This window comes from Linepithema humile, chromosome 3 (genome assembly GCF_040581485.1).
Source record: "Linepithema humile isolate Giens D197 chromosome 3, Lhum_UNIL_v1.0, whole genome shotgun sequence".
Classification (NCBI taxonomy): Eukaryota; Metazoa; Arthropoda; class Insecta; order Hymenoptera; family Formicidae; genus Linepithema; species Linepithema humile.
The window spans coordinates 1791861-1809658 of NC_090130.1; the positions used below are offsets into that span (position 1 = coordinate 1791861).

The 17798-nt window shown below is 35.5% G+C and overlaps 1 protein-coding gene and 1 long non-coding RNA gene across 4 annotated transcripts in view; one reads left to right on the forward strand and one right to left on the reverse strand.

Moving 5' to 3' along the window:
- The window catches only part of LOC105676371 (uncharacterized), a 104814-nt gene extending 95793 nt beyond the window's left edge, over nucleotides 1-9021 (forward strand). For all 3 annotated transcript variants that reach the window (XM_067351310.1, XM_067351309.1, XM_067351311.1), the window contains 2 exons: nucleotides 4378-4653; nucleotides 5607-9021. In XM_067351310.1, coding sequence (XP_067207411.1) covers nucleotides 4378-4653; nucleotides 5607-5726 — 396 coding nt within the window. In that variant the 3' untranslated portion in view covers nucleotides 5727-9021. The remainder of the gene's footprint in view (nucleotides 1-4377; nucleotides 4654-5606) is intronic.
- On the reverse strand, nucleotides 8832-11076 carry LOC136998538 (uncharacterized). Its single transcript, XR_010889114.1, has 2 exons — nucleotides 9636-11076; nucleotides 8832-9359 (listed from the first exon to the last, which is right to left on the reverse strand). It is a non-coding gene; the product is annotated as an uncharacterized lncRNA (long non-coding RNA).
- Nucleotides 11077-17798: the final 6722 nt, after the last annotated feature.

Sequence of the window (17798 nt, forward strand, 5' to 3'; positions counted from 1 at the left end):
TTAGTTTTTTGATGTTGAGCATTTTTCTCGGACCATTCCTCGACGACTCCTTTGAAATGAAAACATAATAAGGTTTTTAACGTTGAGTTATAATATTGAAATAAAAAGTTTTTTAGATGTACTTTTTTTCTGTCATTTCTTCGAAACTAAACAATACTAGATTAACTACAGCTGTCTTAAATAATGGTTGGTTGCTTTTAACTCAAAAAATATTGAATAAACTATGAGTCAAACTTTTAAGTAATTACACTGATTATACACTGATATTCTAAAATCTTATCTTACGGTCTCAAACTTTTGGCCTGCAATGTATATTTGCTAAATGATAACGAGAAAATAACTGCAATATAAGTTAACACGCAATCGCAGCGCTATTCTAAAATTAATTCCGGTTTATAATTCCACAATGTCGATCTTGCTCCACTTTCCGCACTTCCTAGCTTTCTCCCGCTAGCTAAAATTAGCATAGTTTCAGATTCGTGGGTTCATTGTTCACGATAGCTATAAGCTGTTAGGACGATTAGTGCATAATTAAATTAGTCGGAGTATAAATCGGGCATAACTCGAATCGGCCACTTCTACAATCTACCGATCGTTGCTTGCACTACCCTCGGTTGATCCAATTTTCCACTGACCAACTGTTTACTTCAATCAATATTTCAAGTTGATTAAGCGCACCGGAAATTTGCACGAAATTTAATTTCCGGATGGTCGAATGTTCAATTTTGATATGCATTATTTTTTCAACCGGACAATAATTCCACTGATTAATAATTTACGTCGGAAAATTGAATAAAGTTGATATATTGTTAAAGTTAATATCAATGATATCTTGTTTGTCAAGAGAACTAGAATTAAAATTATTTTTAAAAAGAGACATTTGTATTATCAAAAATTTCTTTTTTAGTAAATAGTACACTATTTTTATTTGCGATAGATATGGTTACTTATCTCAATATATCTACAGGTTCCCAACCTCAATGGGATATTACTCCACTCGATCTTGTACACGGAGTAATATAATGGATAATATACCGCGGGCTATCTCGCAGTAGATTTTTCAACATCAAGCAAAAATTATTTCTTTCCCCATCACGCGAACTGCTTGCGCAGAACTCGCTTTCTCGCGGCAAAAAGTCTTCGTCAGTCGTTCTATCTAAGCCCGCCCTTTCGACCGGGTTATCTATCAGCGTTGAAGGATTCGAGGAAAGTTCGCGCGCAGGTGGATTCACGAGGAGCGACGCGATATGCGTCCCCAGGGATCGACCTGGGATCCCTGTCTTCTCTGTACACTCGGTACATCGAATCAGCCTGGCGCTTGTCATCACCCACCATTTGATCTCTTTGCCATTTTCCATCGACCACTTTTGTTCGCCGCCGACTACCCTGAAGATGACGTTTCCTTCAGGCGTCGCTTCTAAACGCGATAAAATAAAGATCGCAGCACCGCATTCGTCGCTATAAAAAGAGAAATTGCCACGAACGGAAAAGAAAGTTTCCCGTTTCCTGAGAATATAATCGCTCGACACGGGGACTTGCGCGGTATCGATCGGTCGCGGTAAAGGATTAAGAACGCGTCATTTTTATTCCACTTAACGGATAATATTAAAAATGAACGAGAAAGGATTATTTATTTCTGAAGAAGGTAAAAGACTAATTATTATCTTCATAGCGCTAAATCTGAACGCGAAAGTTTGATGACGCTAAACGATAAGTGCTTGCCTCTATCGAAGTTTCTGGTGACATCGACATATCGACGTTTTCGTTAAAGTTACGCTAACTGCATCTCTCTCAGAGGGGTCTCTCCAACGAGAGGACAAGGTGTATTTCCCGCCGACAAAGGAATTGCTCGAGTGACTCTCTCTCAAGTGTGTTTCTCTACGAAACTCCCGGCAAAATGCAGTTTGATCAAAATTATCACTATTAATGAGAATATAGTTAAAAGCCAATCGCTGTCAAAGTTTTATGATATTGAATAAAATTCATATTCGCAAAAATTAATGTGATATTTTAATATTTCTAATATATTTAGCTTTTATATTCAATTAAGCCACACAAGCGCGCGCTATGCGCGCGCCCTTTTTCCCCTTATATAATAATTTAAATTTCTGCTTTCTTTAAAACACTTCTGCTTTTTATATAATAACAAAAATACAAACTATCAAAGTAATGTTAAACGCAATCGTCTCAATGACGGTAAATAATAAACAAAATCAACGCAAACGTGCTTCTTTTAAGGTAGGATTTAATTTTCATTTTGCCCTTATTTAATCTTTCATATTTTATAATGTCTATTTTTAACGATAAATAAAAAGTAGCTAATAAACGATTTGCAATCAATCGTAATTTTATTTAATTAACCCATTTTATTTATTCTATTTAATTCCTTCACGCTTAAATTATTCCAAGAATTTACTACGTCCATTTGATTGGTAGTTTCCGTAATCCGGGATAACGCGAGGTCGTTTAACGAATCCATTCTCCTAGTCGCGCACCGAATGCAGTATCCTGCTGGATTTTCCGAGAAGTTCCATTTTCCTCCTTGAACCCTTCCCAAACGCAAGCCGAAGTACGTTAAGCGTGAGACGTAAGCTGCTTCGATCGTGCTTTTAGCTGAAGCTCGCTGCATTCGCTAAAAGTACATCTTGCATTTTGGCAAAAGTTTATAATGTGCAGCGAGCGTCATTTCGTGCACGAAGAGAGCTTTTCAAAATCGCGTTGCTTCGTGCCAGTTTCACTAATCGCAGCCAGTCTCGACGAAGTTTTCAGCAAATTCGATGAAAAATCTTTTCGACGAAAATACAATGTAAGCAAGTATTTAGCTAGCTAGACAATGACGGAAAGTACGGAGCAAAACAGCGTAATTACTGCTTTCCCGACGCACTAACGAAAAGGTACGCAAAACTTGCCAAGTTTCTCACAAAAGTGTAAAATTGTTCACGCTGGAAATTCACGCTGGTTCAGGATATCTTCATCCAAAATTCTTCGACTTCTCACAAGTTAAATCCAATTATCCGGTTCCAATTATTTTCTTCCAGCGAAGCGATTCAGCCATCCGTAATATAGAAGCGCGTTCATTACGCGAATATGCTCATTTCAGCGAACGATTTTTAATGATCTGCGCGCAATTAAGAGTCGCTTTCTAAATATCATCGTCTGGCATTTTGAGACTGAACTGTTAGTGCATTCTTGTCTCTTAAAAAATTTGTTTCGTAAAAATAATGAAAACAACCGCACACAGTTCCGCATATTTTTAATGATGTGCCTGCAATTTGCTTCTGACTATGAACAGCACGACAAAAGATTGCGATTAAGACTTTACTTTCAGTATAAAAGTTTGATCATTACGCGGAGCGTCGTGAAATAAAATTCACGGACAAATGCTCGGTTTATGGTCTCGCAATTTTAATAACGCATTCGTAGTCCGGATTCAAAGTATGTTTCATATGCCGAAAAGGCAAAACATGGTGAAAAACTGCTACAACGGGCTGTCGGCCTTACATATCTACGAGCTTCCGCGTGTAATGGAGAGGACTATTAAAAAATAAAATTCAGAAATGAAAAACTCGCAATGTCGTGCAATTTTAATAACGCGCTATTACAGCCCGAGGATGAAAAATGTAAAAGTTTCCTGCTATTACGCGATTTCTGTTTTTGCGTGTGGAATATTTCGTTGCGAGAAATGCTAAGAAATATTGTTCCCAAGCATCGCGTTTAATGTGACGTCATCGTCCGTTTATCTTTTCCGTTTCGGACAGATATGGCATTGTCCGTTGTCATAATATTCGGGGTGCTTTCACCATTGTTAGAAAAGTCTTTTGCCCGAGGGCGCGTTGTGAATGAGATCTCACTGTATCCTCGACAATCTCAAGCGGATAGGATTCTCCGGGAAAGGAGATCCATTTCGGACAGAAGAAAGTGTTATCTTGTTAAACGAATATTTTTTGCTTCTATAACGAGCACTTTTTAACGTGCACTGCTGAGTATCTTCATGCATAATTCAATATCACATTATATATAAATAACCATCTCTTATAAAATCGACGAGACTGATGAACTTTAAACATTGTATTTAAAATTTTTTTGTACGTGCGCGTGCGCTTGCGTGTACACGTGTGTGTATTGAAGCGTGTATCAGAGAATAATTAATTATTATTTAAATTACCTAATCATGAATAAAGAAAAAGTGAATATTGTATCTTTGACATGTAAAATAGTTTGTTTAAGCTATCACGCGAATTTTTGCAATAAAATGCAAATGGCGCATGCAATTTTACTACGTTAACTACTGCAAGGCTAAATTTAAATATATATAGGTTAGAAGCGAGATCGTGATGTAAATGTACTGTTTACTAATTAACGAATGTATGACCGTAGGACATGGATATGCTGCAACTGTTCGCGTCACCGGCAGGTCGAGCGTTGCTCACAAGCGACAATCGGCCGAGAGGATCGACGTCGACCTCCTCCTTGTCTCGAGAGTTCTCGTCGAGGCTGAAGAGAGGCAGAAGACCATCGGGTACCGGCACAGTCAGCGCACCTGCGTCACCGCCAAGACGGCGGAAGTCAAGCGCCGAGCTGTACAAGGAGGCCGTCGAGATCCTCGGCCTTACTTGTTCACTGACCGATAGCTGCCGGTGCATCGATTGCCAGGTAATCAAGATTGACACTCGACACAAATTATCTTACTTTAATCCCGGTCTTTTATGATACAGTACGCAACGTAATATTAACGAATTTGATTGTTTAAAAGGCCGTAAAAAAATTCATGAATTTTGAATCAAATATAATTAAAGATTTTATTTGATTAGAAATTTAATTTTATTATCTTAATAAGTGAAAAAGTGAAAATCTATCGAGATAATTGTTTCAATGTTTAATGTATAAAATTAACAATTAAATCTTTACTTAAAATTCTGAAATAAAGTCTACCGAAATTTGCAATTTTATCTGCTGACTATCTTTATCTTGTTTTTCGTTCTGATTATCAAAGTCGCAGGATAAATTTGAGATATTTTAATAATACAGTTGCTCCACTTGCAAAAGACTTTCCTGCATATTACACGGTTCGTGAAATTTGTGTGTGAGCACCGCATTCTAGCAAACTTGTGTGTAAGCACTCCATTACGTAAATTGGCAATTGAGAATTCTATTTGAAGGATTAACCGAGAAATATCAAATTTTCAATCGAGATTTACGGTCCATTTTTTCATAAGGCATTTACATCGTGCACGCAGCACGTTGCTGGGCAAAGCGACACCAGCAATTATAGTCGCGCAAACGAAGTCGATATTGGCTAGTTTGTATACTAATTGGACAGCTGCGTTACGGATTACTTATCACGGAACAAACTTTTGCTGCTCTATTTTAGCTTGCACTTCTGGGTTCGTTAGTTTCTATCGTTACGGTTGGAAAATTCCGATTTGATCTCATTACGTAGCAGAATAAAATAACAAATTGTTGGCAATATCTTTTTTTTTTTAATATATCACTACTAATTTTATATTTTGAGATGTCTACTTTGTTAAGCTTTATACCGCTCAATTGACCCGAATGCACCGCATTAATGCAATTCGGTGCTGATATTCTCTATTTCATTTGCGCAGAGCAATTACTTCGACTGCGACGACGATTGCGCCGACGCCGGTACGGAATTAGCTGCAGGCACTCCTATTTTATTGGACCACGCTCTGTCGCATCATCTGACTGTGTGTTCCATACAGTAGCAGACGACTGATAGACGAAGACTTTGAAATCGGCCCTCTGTTAATCCGCTCTGCCACATGTTTCAGAAGAGGATAATGACGTCGTCGGCATGTCGACGTCTTCCGGCAATTGTGCAATATATGCGTTAAAAGCAGAAATTAGCGAGACTGAAAGCTACTAGCGCGGCAACGATATTACATAGCAATCGAACGTGTAATGGGAAAAACGAATCGTTCGTTTTGTGTTTTGCAAACCAGCTGAGTTCACGCAAATATATTTTTTTCTTGCCAAATAATTTACTCGACAAATCCGATTATTTGTTCGACGATGTCCATAAAAAAAAAGTTTATGAATGACGTAAAATTTTATCCGAACAAAATCGTTCATATTATTCTTGTTTTCAATAGCGCAACGACTCGCACATTCGTATCGTCGAAAATTCGACTTTTTCGAAAATTCGAAAATTGCGTTCAGAAACGACGAAAAAGTAACGGCTCAAAAAATCTGATTAATCATGCCAAATAGCGCCAAATTTACGATAGAGTAACTTAATACATAATTAGCCTGCGCCGCGTTCGCACTACGTTCGGTCATTCATTGGATAAATGTATCGGTACTGTTTAATCGGATCACACCGACACGAGCGGTATATAAATTCTATATTATACATACGTGTACACAAACATATACATATATTATATTTACTACATGTTTTATTATTAATATCCATTTAAGTCTAGCGAAATGCAGTTGTTGAACAGCAAGCGCTCGCGATCAAATAAAAAAAAAAAAAAAAAGATAATCGTTCCAGGAGACGAAAATAATTTCGCACGTTATGTATAGACTCTACATATATGTCATGCAATTGAATATATGTGTTCGATTAAGTTTTCTAAAGCAAACCCCCTCCTACTGAGAACTCCACGTTGAGTTAAGGAGACGCGAGTAATAATATGGCGAGTAAGTTTCCTCAATCTGCAGAATGCGCGAAATTATGATGCAATACAATGTCCCGAAACTTTTATTGTTACGTAAATAAGATTTTCGTGAAATTATTGAATAAATAGCCAGAGGATTGAGGACATTTCTCGCAGCGTGTAATTGTAAGCGATGTAACGATAAACGAAGTCAGGCCTGAATTATGTTGTAAACTTGAATAACGCAAATTAAAAAAAAAAAACATGTACGAACGAGAGAAGACGTCGTTTTCGCCGTAAATAGTTTGAAAAAGCTTAGCAATATATCGAAACGGGATTTTGAAGAGGGTCAAGTGCCAAATAACTCGTTGCTAAGCTTGCCAGATAAATAATCGAATTGTTAAGAAAACTTTCGCGTGTATGTCGTTTAAAACGTTGCGCTGTATATTCAGACACTCCGAAAAAATTTTATACCAAACTGGAATTAAATATTTACTTCCAGATTTACTCTATAGGAATCCGATACATTCTACTCGTGAATTTTACGCTGTGTATTAAATTTCCAGCGTTTTTTGTTTGCTATCATATGACTTTTTTTATCTGTTTGCGTATTCTCTATTTGTAATTTAAATCATGTAATATTCTATCTAAACAATTTTTAATTTTCAGAATTTTTAGAAGATAAAGCTGAAACTCTTAAGATATTAATGAAATACCTACACACAAAATTTTACTAAAAAGATGTTTAATAATTGATAAAGAAGCTATCGCTTCCAAGCATTTTTCCTCATAAAGCTTTTATCATGATTCAAAAAAGTTGAATATTTTAAATTCGAGAATAATTCATTATTGTTAATTGTAATCGAAGCGTTAATTATTTTTTAAGTGACTCTATTTTTAGTTTATTTAAATTTTTGTCTTTGTTATTCCAACTTGAAAATGATATTCTTCAAGAATTTGATATTATAAGTTCTGAGCGGGATTAATAGAGCCTTTTCTCATCCAAAACACGCGCACACGAATGGAATTCTCGCGTAAAAACATGCAAATGCAAAGAAATCGCTTTCAGACCAAAATAGGGTGCGGCATTTTTTCCAGAATTTTGAAATCTTATAATAATCTTACTGCGTTACTTTTCACGAGACACGCTATCGATATTAGGTATAATAAATAGTTATGACCTATAATCAGTCTCGACGTAAAGTTTCTTCTAACTCGTTGAACGAGTAGATTTATGCTCTGCTTGCGATCTCAACGACTGTCGCGCGGTTTATCGCACGAAGTCGTGCAAATAGAACCTTTCTGGAAGCGATATAATTTCTTTTCATGTTTATATGTGAAAAAAGGCACAATTGTAAAATCGTCAAAGATGCTATAAGTGTCACCTTCAATAATCGATAATAAAAAAAAAAAGAAGATAAAACCACAGATTTTTATACAAATGTCACATTGAAGCGTTATACGTTAAATATATTCGAAGCAAAATTCGTGTTATGATTTTTATTAGAAAGAAGTAAAAAATGTTATTCCATTTCAACGAAGATTGTTTCTATCGTGTTAAGAAATGTCTAAAATAAATGATCGATTATATACCTGATGATGGCTCACACATGCTCCTCTTCGCATTTAATGATTGATCGATCACCGTTACGAATATGAGACGAAACTTATTAATGTACCTTTTTTCACTAAGATGACGATTATTTATCCTTGTTAAAGAGAAGAAAAACAAAAAAGACATGCTATAGCAAAATGTTGATATGATTGAGATGTTATTATTAACGTTATTAAGTGTAGATAGAAAGAAAAGAGCGAACTTCGAACTAAGTAGACGTGAAGTGGTAGAGAGTCGCGAAAGTAAAGTCCAATTTTCATGATTAGCATATCGTCTGAGATGTTCCTTTCTTCTATGAAACTTAAATTGTTCCTTAATTTAAAAGAAAAATGTTACGAGTTAAAAAACTTGAGATTACTGTTATATGCATATTTAATATATATTGTCATAAATTAAATATGTTTTATATAATTACTATAATTAAAGATGCATAATGCTTATTATTATTGTATGTAATTAAAATATGTAAAATTATTATTATTTTGTATTTCGGACTTTCTTCCACACACATCCGCAGCCAATCAAGTTTTAGAATGCACGTCCGTTGTATCGGATTGGCTTCTCATCGACGAAAGTAACAGCGCAATTAATAATAACTTTTCCGAATATATTCGAGAGCCGTAAGAAATCTTATGAGGGTATGTAATGCGAAATCTGTGGCTTCTAACCATTTTATAGTAACATAAATTGCGAGGGAAACTTCGAGGAAACCTTGTAAGCCGCATCTCTTGGATAAGGCTACTATTAAAGTACGATATAATATATACTTGACTCTCGTTTTAACATTGTGTTTATTCTTAAATATCCTTTTCCTCCCTTTTATTCTGCTTATAATAAAGATAAATTCAAACTTCACAAAACTGTAGTCTTTAATTCTATATAGTAGTTTCTTCAATATATTGATTTTATAGAAATAATATATATAGTAATAAATACGAATTTTTTAATATATTTGATGTGAAAAGCTATTTATTCACATCAAATTGTTGTGTTAACAAATACAACAAATGTTGCAAATGTTTAAAGATTTCCATAAAACACGGACCTTTGAAATCATGCAAGTATAATAAATGAATAACTCACCGGTCGTTGTATCTTAACTAGTACGCCTTCAGCAGTACCTGAAAAAATTAATATATATTTTAGTTGTTATAAATTATCATATACTTTATGCATTTTGATTATTTGGTTAAAACATAATTTAATGCAGTAAATTGCATGGACAAATATTTAAAAAATTCAATAAATATTTAATTAATGTTATAATAAATAAATATTTTAATTTATATTCTTAAATATTTTACAAATATTTAATAAATGCAAATTGTAATTGCATATAAGTGTATTATTGTGCAATAATGTACATGTTTAAATAATGAACAAATAATTATATTCACCAATTAAGATATTGCAGTTTGCTCCAGAAGTTACCGCAGAATTCAGCTTAGGTTCCTTCACATCAACTCCATCGAAGAATCGATAAATATTAAAATCACACTTTTCATTAGTTATCGCACTACCGAGCAAAAACCGACTCGCACGATTTGCATATGCAAAAATTGCGAAGTTACGTTGCAAATATGCTAAATCGCGAAACATACTTTGTAACACAACCCGTTCACGCACATAATTACCATTATTTTACACATTCCGTAATTTAACTCTGTACCTATATTCAGAATGAATAAGATAAAGAACGATATTTTGACGATTGAGCTAATGTCGTTAGGCTGGACACATGCATAACTGCGTTGTTTTCATTCAATTCCAATCAGCTAAAATAATAATATGCTATATTTAATAAAATATTTATGCGCAAAATCTTTTAACATATGTAAGACATGTTTTGGATACTTATGAAATCCAAATTTGTATACTTACTAAAATTGTAACCGCGTTGATCCACGGTCCGGCCATCCGACGATCGCTCATCGCAAGCATCCGCGGTAAACATCACGTTCCGGCAATCGCCCGTCACTTTAATCGACACTCCCGATAAAACTCCGCGAGAGTTATGCATGTTTACTATTAGTATGGCAATTATTACGACTAAAATACACGAGAAACAGTACATTTGTAAAACGGTTTGCAAGTCGACACAAACTACAAGAAACTTATACGGTCGGTCAATAGAGTGCGCAAGGATCAGTAAAGTAGCGGCCTCTATTTTATCGGCCGCATGAGTTTGTTCTGATTTGTGCCGAATACTAATTGTAAGCGCAAACGCTGTACAAAACGTAAATTGTTTAATCGTATTTTGTCTGTAATAATCGCGTAGTAAATATATGCATATACTTAAAACAAGGAAGATAAAGAACGATATTTTAGCGGTTCCGCCAATGTCGTCAAATTAGAAACATGCACAACAATTGCGTTGTTTTCGTTCAACTCTAACCAGCTAAAATAGTAATTTGCTATATTTAATAGAACGTTTATCCGGCGTAAAATTTTTTAGCATATGTAAGACATATTTCGGATATTTATAACATTCAAATCTGTATACCCATTGAAACTTGTAAACTCGTAACCTAATTGACCCACGGCAAACGCCCGTCACTTTAATCGACACTCCCGGTAAAAATCCGAAATAATTATATATGTTTGCTACTAATGCGGTAATAATTACGGCTAAAATACACGATAAACATTCAACGCTTATAAAACGATTCGCGCTGTGCCTTCCGACACGAACTGCAAGAAGCTTAACAGTCGGTCCAATAGAGTGCGCAGCGATCAAGAAAGGTAGCGTCTATTCTACTATGCTTTTATACCAGTTGTATTTCGCGGGCTATAGCGCTAAATATTTTTAACCATAGCCTTGAATATTTTCTCCAACAAAAAAAATCTATTCTACCAATCGCATAAGTTCCGATTTGTGTCGAATCATGAGCGCGAACGTCGAAAGGTAAATTGTAAAATCATGTATTTTGTCTGTAATAATCGCATGGAGCACTAAATATACGGTAACTATTGCGAATTTTTGTCGGGAGTGTCGATTAAAGTGATGGGCAACTGCCGGAACATGTTTTTTATCGCGGATGCTTACGGTGAGCGATGTCGATTGTCGGATGGCCGGACCGTTACTTCAAATAGGTTACAATTTCAGTGAGTATATTTAGATGTCGTAAATATCCAAAATATGTCTTTCATATGTTAAGAAATTTTGCGCGCAGTAAACATTTTACTAAATATAATATATTATCATTTTAGCTGGCTGGAATTGAAAGAAGGCAAAGCGATGTTTATGTGTCCTGCCTGACGACAATGATGCAACTGTCAAAATATCATTCTTTATTTCTTTCGTTCTAAGTATGTGTACAGTGTTGAATCACGAAATATGTGCGTGAATGTATCGTGGCATAAGCGCGTTTTGTGTATCGCGGCGTAACAAATAATTTGTGTATATCTGAAGTGCGGATCAATTTTGTTTAATAATGTGAATAACTAACAATAGTGTAGATTTCTGATATTCGAAGCAGCGATGGAAGCGATGCAGAGAAGTCTAAAGCAAGTTCCGCAGCGGGTAGAGCAAACTGCAATACTTTAATTAGTAAGTATAATTATTAGTAAGTATAATTATTTATTTATTATTTAAATATGTAGAAATAATTATGATAATATCTATATCAAATTTATTTTTATTTTTTATATATTAATTTATTTTTATTAAAAATGTTAAAAAATATTTATTAAAGCATATATATTATTATATTAATGAAATATTTATTAAGTTTTTTAAAGTTTCTATTTTTGTAAATTTTTGTATGGAATTATATTTTAATTAAAATTATAATAATTTTTTTAGATACAGCTGAAAGCGTATTTAGTTAAGGTACAACGACTGGTGAGTCATTTATTATTGCATATTTATACTTGCATAATTATGAAAAATACTAATATTATTTACTATCTTTTTATTTGTCAATTTTTATTATACTGCTGAGACCAGATTTGGACAATCATATTTGTTGTCTGCAATTTTTACAAATAAATAATAGTACAATATGTAAAATTAGTTTGCATTTTAACAGCAAAATTTTTTAAATTTTGTATATTATAATTAAAATAGGTAGTAAATATTTTATGCAGCATTCCAATTAATTTATATTATGTTTGCTGGCAACGATTACATCTATCTTATTCTTCTTGATTATCTAACTTTTTTCTAGACTATCAATATGTATCAATAGCTTAATTTGAAGTAAAACAAATCCTCAAGTTAAATTCCTTGAAATTTAATAAATTTTTTATTAGGAGAGACTTTTCAAATAATTATTTTATTATTAATCAAAATAGAAATAAAAAATAAAAATATATTTTTTGCATTTCTAAGACTTTTTCAACTTATATAACTTAACAAAATTTTTTACAAAAGTGCAAATTCCGTCAAGTTAATAAAAAAGTTTTTCTTATTAAATAAAAATTTTGAGATTTTAAATAAAATAAGAATAATTAAATGATAAAAGTTTAATTGCCTTTGTGTTTAAACTATTACAATTAAAATTACACTAATAAATATTTTAATCAGTTTTTAGATTTTACAATTGTTATTTGTTACAATTTAGTATAATATTTTACAGTACAAATGTATGTCTTGCCATAAACTCAGCAACAAATTAAATACTACTAATAGAGATAATAGAGATAAAGGAAATTGTGTAGTAAAGAGTGCTGTATGTATATTGAGTTGCATTATGTTACATAATTAAATTCGAATATTATTGAGCCATATTCCTGATCTACAGTTTGTGAATATAGCACAGACGTGTATCGAACAGTAATATCGTTTATCGACAATGTTGGAAAGTGCATTTGGCTATGTAATTTCAACTGTCTGCTCTTTCAGACTCACCCAGTTTTTCCTCTGATAGCGTAGAAAACGCAATATCCATCTGTTATCAATGTAGCTTGTTTCTTTTATTTTCCATGATAAATAAAATAAATATTCTTCTCTTGATTATGATTACATTATCAAAAATATAAAAACTATATAATTTTATATATTATTTTATTTATAAAATAAATCTAAATTGGCGCTTAAATGAATAAACAAATAACAATTGACTTCATTTATTCATAAAATAAAAATCCATTACTTTGCACAAATTTTAATTTACAAAATTGTGATTGCTATTATGTTGCTAATATGACTTTATTACATTTCTAAAAATTAATGAATTAAACGCTTGAGTAATTTAACTTGAGGATTTAACAATTTAATAACTTAAAACACAATTATTTATTTGTAATATTTAATGCAATACTTACAAACTAATATCTATTTTACATTGCTTTGATATATAAATTCAATGTAAATATGATATATTATTTGATATATACATATATTATTATACACTGTACAGGTAAGTATTATTATTTCCTTATTTTGGGCGCATACACAAATGTATATCTAAATTTTTAACCAATTATTGTTTTTATGCAAATTGTACGCTTTATTATGTAACAAGCAATTCTCTATTCTGAAAAGTCATGAATTTCTACGAATGAATATTTTTGAGCTGTTGTCCGAGAAACTATTCGTCATAAACCATCCCTCTGTACTCGATATCTTATCACATATTCCTCAGAATGTCATAGTGGACCACAAGATCATTTTGGTGGTCGCTATGCGCCTCCTATCATGCAGGATCGTAGCAGATGGCACTTTGGCGAAGCCATCCCCGCATCTTCGGGACGGAAGCGAAGCGGTCGGGATGTAAATTCGATTGGAGGCACCGGCTACGCCGGAATACTCTTATTTCCGAAGATCCTAAGGGGTGGGCGTGAGCGACACGGTAGGGAGGGTCTCGTGTCCTCCAGCTCGTCCTCCTGGCTTTCCTCGGCGGAAGGATGCCTCTGGGAGCGCCGCTTATATCGAGTTAGAGCCGTTTGAATACAGACACGCTCCTCCGGCTTGGAAGGGGCCCGCCAAGCTGCCGTAGATATCGCAGGATCAAAAGTTGATACGACCTCTCTCGCGCGACTTCAAGCTATCCTTATATGATTACCCGAGGACCTCCTACCACCGGCGTTTCCTCTCCCGGCGAAAGGGTATCGGCGCAGCCCTCCTTCACAACCCACCTCCCTTGTCGCCATCTTAAGACCGATGCACTAGTCCCGCACGACGCGTAGAATACTTAAGGATCCGTGTCTTCCGCGACTCCTACCACCCCATCCGCGGCGACCTCCATCTTCCCCGGGCTAGGCGGCTGGAATGACGTGTAGTACGCATAAAGTATTCCTAGGAGACGATCCGTTTCGAAACTGAGTTACGGCTGCTACGTGGTCCAGGCGGCGATACGGTCCGCGACATCGATGAGGTCGATCACGGAATTATGCACGGTACCGCGGAAAGAACGAGGGATGATTATATTTCCATTTGCCGGCGACAGAATGTTACGCGTGGGAGCGATAAATGCGAGCAAGCGGAAAAAAACTTGAGATCGGAAAAGAGATGTTCTCTCAATAGTTATTCTCTTGAGGAGGGGGGGAGGGGGATTAGACTCAATATCTTAGTTTTAATTGAACCTTTAAGTAAAATCAGGAAAATTAACAATGTAAAATAGAGGGTGAAGTTGATGAAAGCATTGAATAAACATTATGAGACGAAGAATAATCACTGTAATAAAATTGATGAGATTGATTTCAGATATTTGAATTTTTTTATATCAAGAGTTTTATTTCTGAAATATTTTCATTTTCTAAGTATTATTTGTAGATTTATATATTTTTAAAATAAATAAATAAATCTGAAGTTATCACAATAGATCAAACTTTATTGTGTTATAATGCATAACGATGTCTAATCGCTAAAATTAAGCAATGTTGAGTTAACACTAGGACAGAAAAATTGCTGAGATTGTCGTTGAAATAAATTTTTCTCTTATATTTTTATTCCTTTAGATTTAATTAATTTTCTATACTTAAAATTAAAAAATAATTTTATATTATTAATATGGAAAATTTTTTCTTAAAATACGTAATTTATATTGTAATCTATGCGCTCAATACAATAATCTAATTCGTCTCATAATGTTTACATGTTTACATCGGTGTGTTGTCGTCACGTAAAACATCGCACGAAGAAGCGAGAGTTAAGATACCGAAGAGGCGAGCAGGACTCGTTGATCCTATCTTATCAATGATGCAGTCGAAAGAGATACACGATGCTACGGTTGCTTCAGCGAGGCACGATGCATGTCCTTGGGGGTCGATTTCGCCGAGGACGACACAGGATCGACGAATAATCACTTTTCCGAAGTATCCTCTGGCCAACATTCCCGTGGATAGCCACCCGCGTCCGTAGATAATCATTTATTCAGGATGGGTAATGAATCGGACGCCCATGGGATCGTCGTCATCGCCTTCGTGTGGATCGTCAAGTCTATTCGTGAATTTTCGTTGATTTCCGAAGACTTGCTCAAACGCTTTATAGTCGGCCGGAAATGGCAATTGTTACAGTATATATATATAGGCTGTTTCTTTTTGTTCATTTATCTTATGTGCGACTCCTCCGATCAATCTGAAATTTATTTTTTCTCAATGGAAATAGCTTTTATTGAAGCTTTCCCGATTTCAGTTTAAATTGATCAAAATCTATCTTTAGTCATCTTAATTTCAACTTGAGCCGATCTTAATGCAATTAAATATTTTGATATTACATTGATAAAGTACAGGAAACAATTTTTTTTTTTTTTTGCGACACTTTGTGTTGCGAATGGATCCATTACGAAGATCCACAATGTTGTACGAACCCATGCAAGAATTCAATCGATCTCTGACTGTATTAAGTCAGTCCGGCCGGAGACGCTTGATTGATCGCCTGAACGCGCGACGTGCCCTTTTCTTCCTCACAGGCGTAAGCGACCATTTGTTTTCCTCTTCCCGCTTTCCATGCAGAGCTATTTGTTTAAAGTCGTGCGGTACGGAAGAAAGAGAGAGTCGCCTCGTTTATTAGAGAAGCCTACTGACAAATGGCTGCATCCGTGACAGCCCGTCGCCTGGTCGATTGAAGGTCAGACAATTTACAGAAAAAAAAAAACAGAAAAATTTACCTCACAGCTCATTATTGTTACAGTTGAACGCGATATAGGCAAATTAATTTGAAAGCATTTGACAATTTCTGAGAAACTAAGCGATTCTTACCGGATGCTACGCCAACCGAATTGACGAGAGAGCGTGTTCGCGCGAATTGCTTACCATCCGACTTACGTAGCTCTAACTACAAATGATTGTGAACAAAATTACGCTTGTTCCTGTACGTAGCCGTCAACGGAAGGAACATATCTCCGTCACGATCTGCGCGTGGAACGAATTAACCCGCGGCACGCAACGCACGAAAATTGCATGAACCGCGCGAGTTCCCTAATCTCCCTCTCAAAAATTCCATTAGCCGCGCAGTGTCCGACGATAATTGGACATCGACGTTTTTTAATCCGGTTGACCCGCGCAAATGCAACTGACGTGCAAATCCACGCAGTATTCGGGACACATCTGCGCAAAATGAGATTTTAGTATTCGGTTGTTTAAAAGTTAACGCGCAGAAAAGTAAAAAAAAAAAAAGAAACGGGAAAAGTGCGTTATTTGCAGCATTATGGCATTATAAAAATATATAATATTTTGCAAACTTTTAATTTTAAAATAGTATCTTCATAGAAGAAGGAATGTTAAGCATAATCGTGTGCTGCGTTGAAAGAATGCGGCAATGTATAGAAATGTGCGTTGTTTTTCCGATGTAATAATGATGAAAACAAATAGGCAGACATCATGACATTTACCATTTTCTGAAGCAATTTAAGAGGATTGTTTAGCCAGATTAAGAATAATTACGTATGTATCATAGTGCAAGTCGACGGAGCATTGTGAACTGTTAAATTGATTAATATTGATGCGCATGAAAGACAGCTCTGATTAAATGAACGAAACGTATGATTTAGACAAAGTCGATAATGATCAGTCTTAATTTTCCTTAGTCCTTTTACGCATGACTAAAAAAAAAAAAAAAGTTGACCTACGCCTATTCAACGGTATTTTCCATCGACCGTTGATTGCGTCGACGCGTGTCTTTGCGCCGTAGCGTCGAGATCAACCCTAAAGAATTGCCATGCGATCATATTTCCCTCCGTCCTCCAGCGGACACATCCGTACGTCGGATCCTCGCGCCACTACATCACTCAGAGTTGTCACAGGCCGGGACAGGTTACGACGTCCTCGGTTTCCACCAATTTGGCGACACGCTCGCGCTTTCGCGAACCCGGGCCGAGTTATTGCACGGACGACGCGCAGGACGGGGGTTGTAAATAATATGGAAAACCGCGGGGTGGTATAAGAGGGCTGCGACCCACTCCATCGAGCGCTCTGACATTCCGCGCGAATGCGCACGTGTGTACGTTCGGCAAGGACACGGGAAAAGGAATACGAAAAAGAAAACGGAGCGATCGTGAGATGAGGAGGGGAGATTCGAAAAGAGGTTGGGGGGCGGAAAGGACGCGACGGTTCGGGATAGCGGCGCTTCTGACTGGCGGTATATACGCTTACGGTGACTCGAGTCGCCATATTTC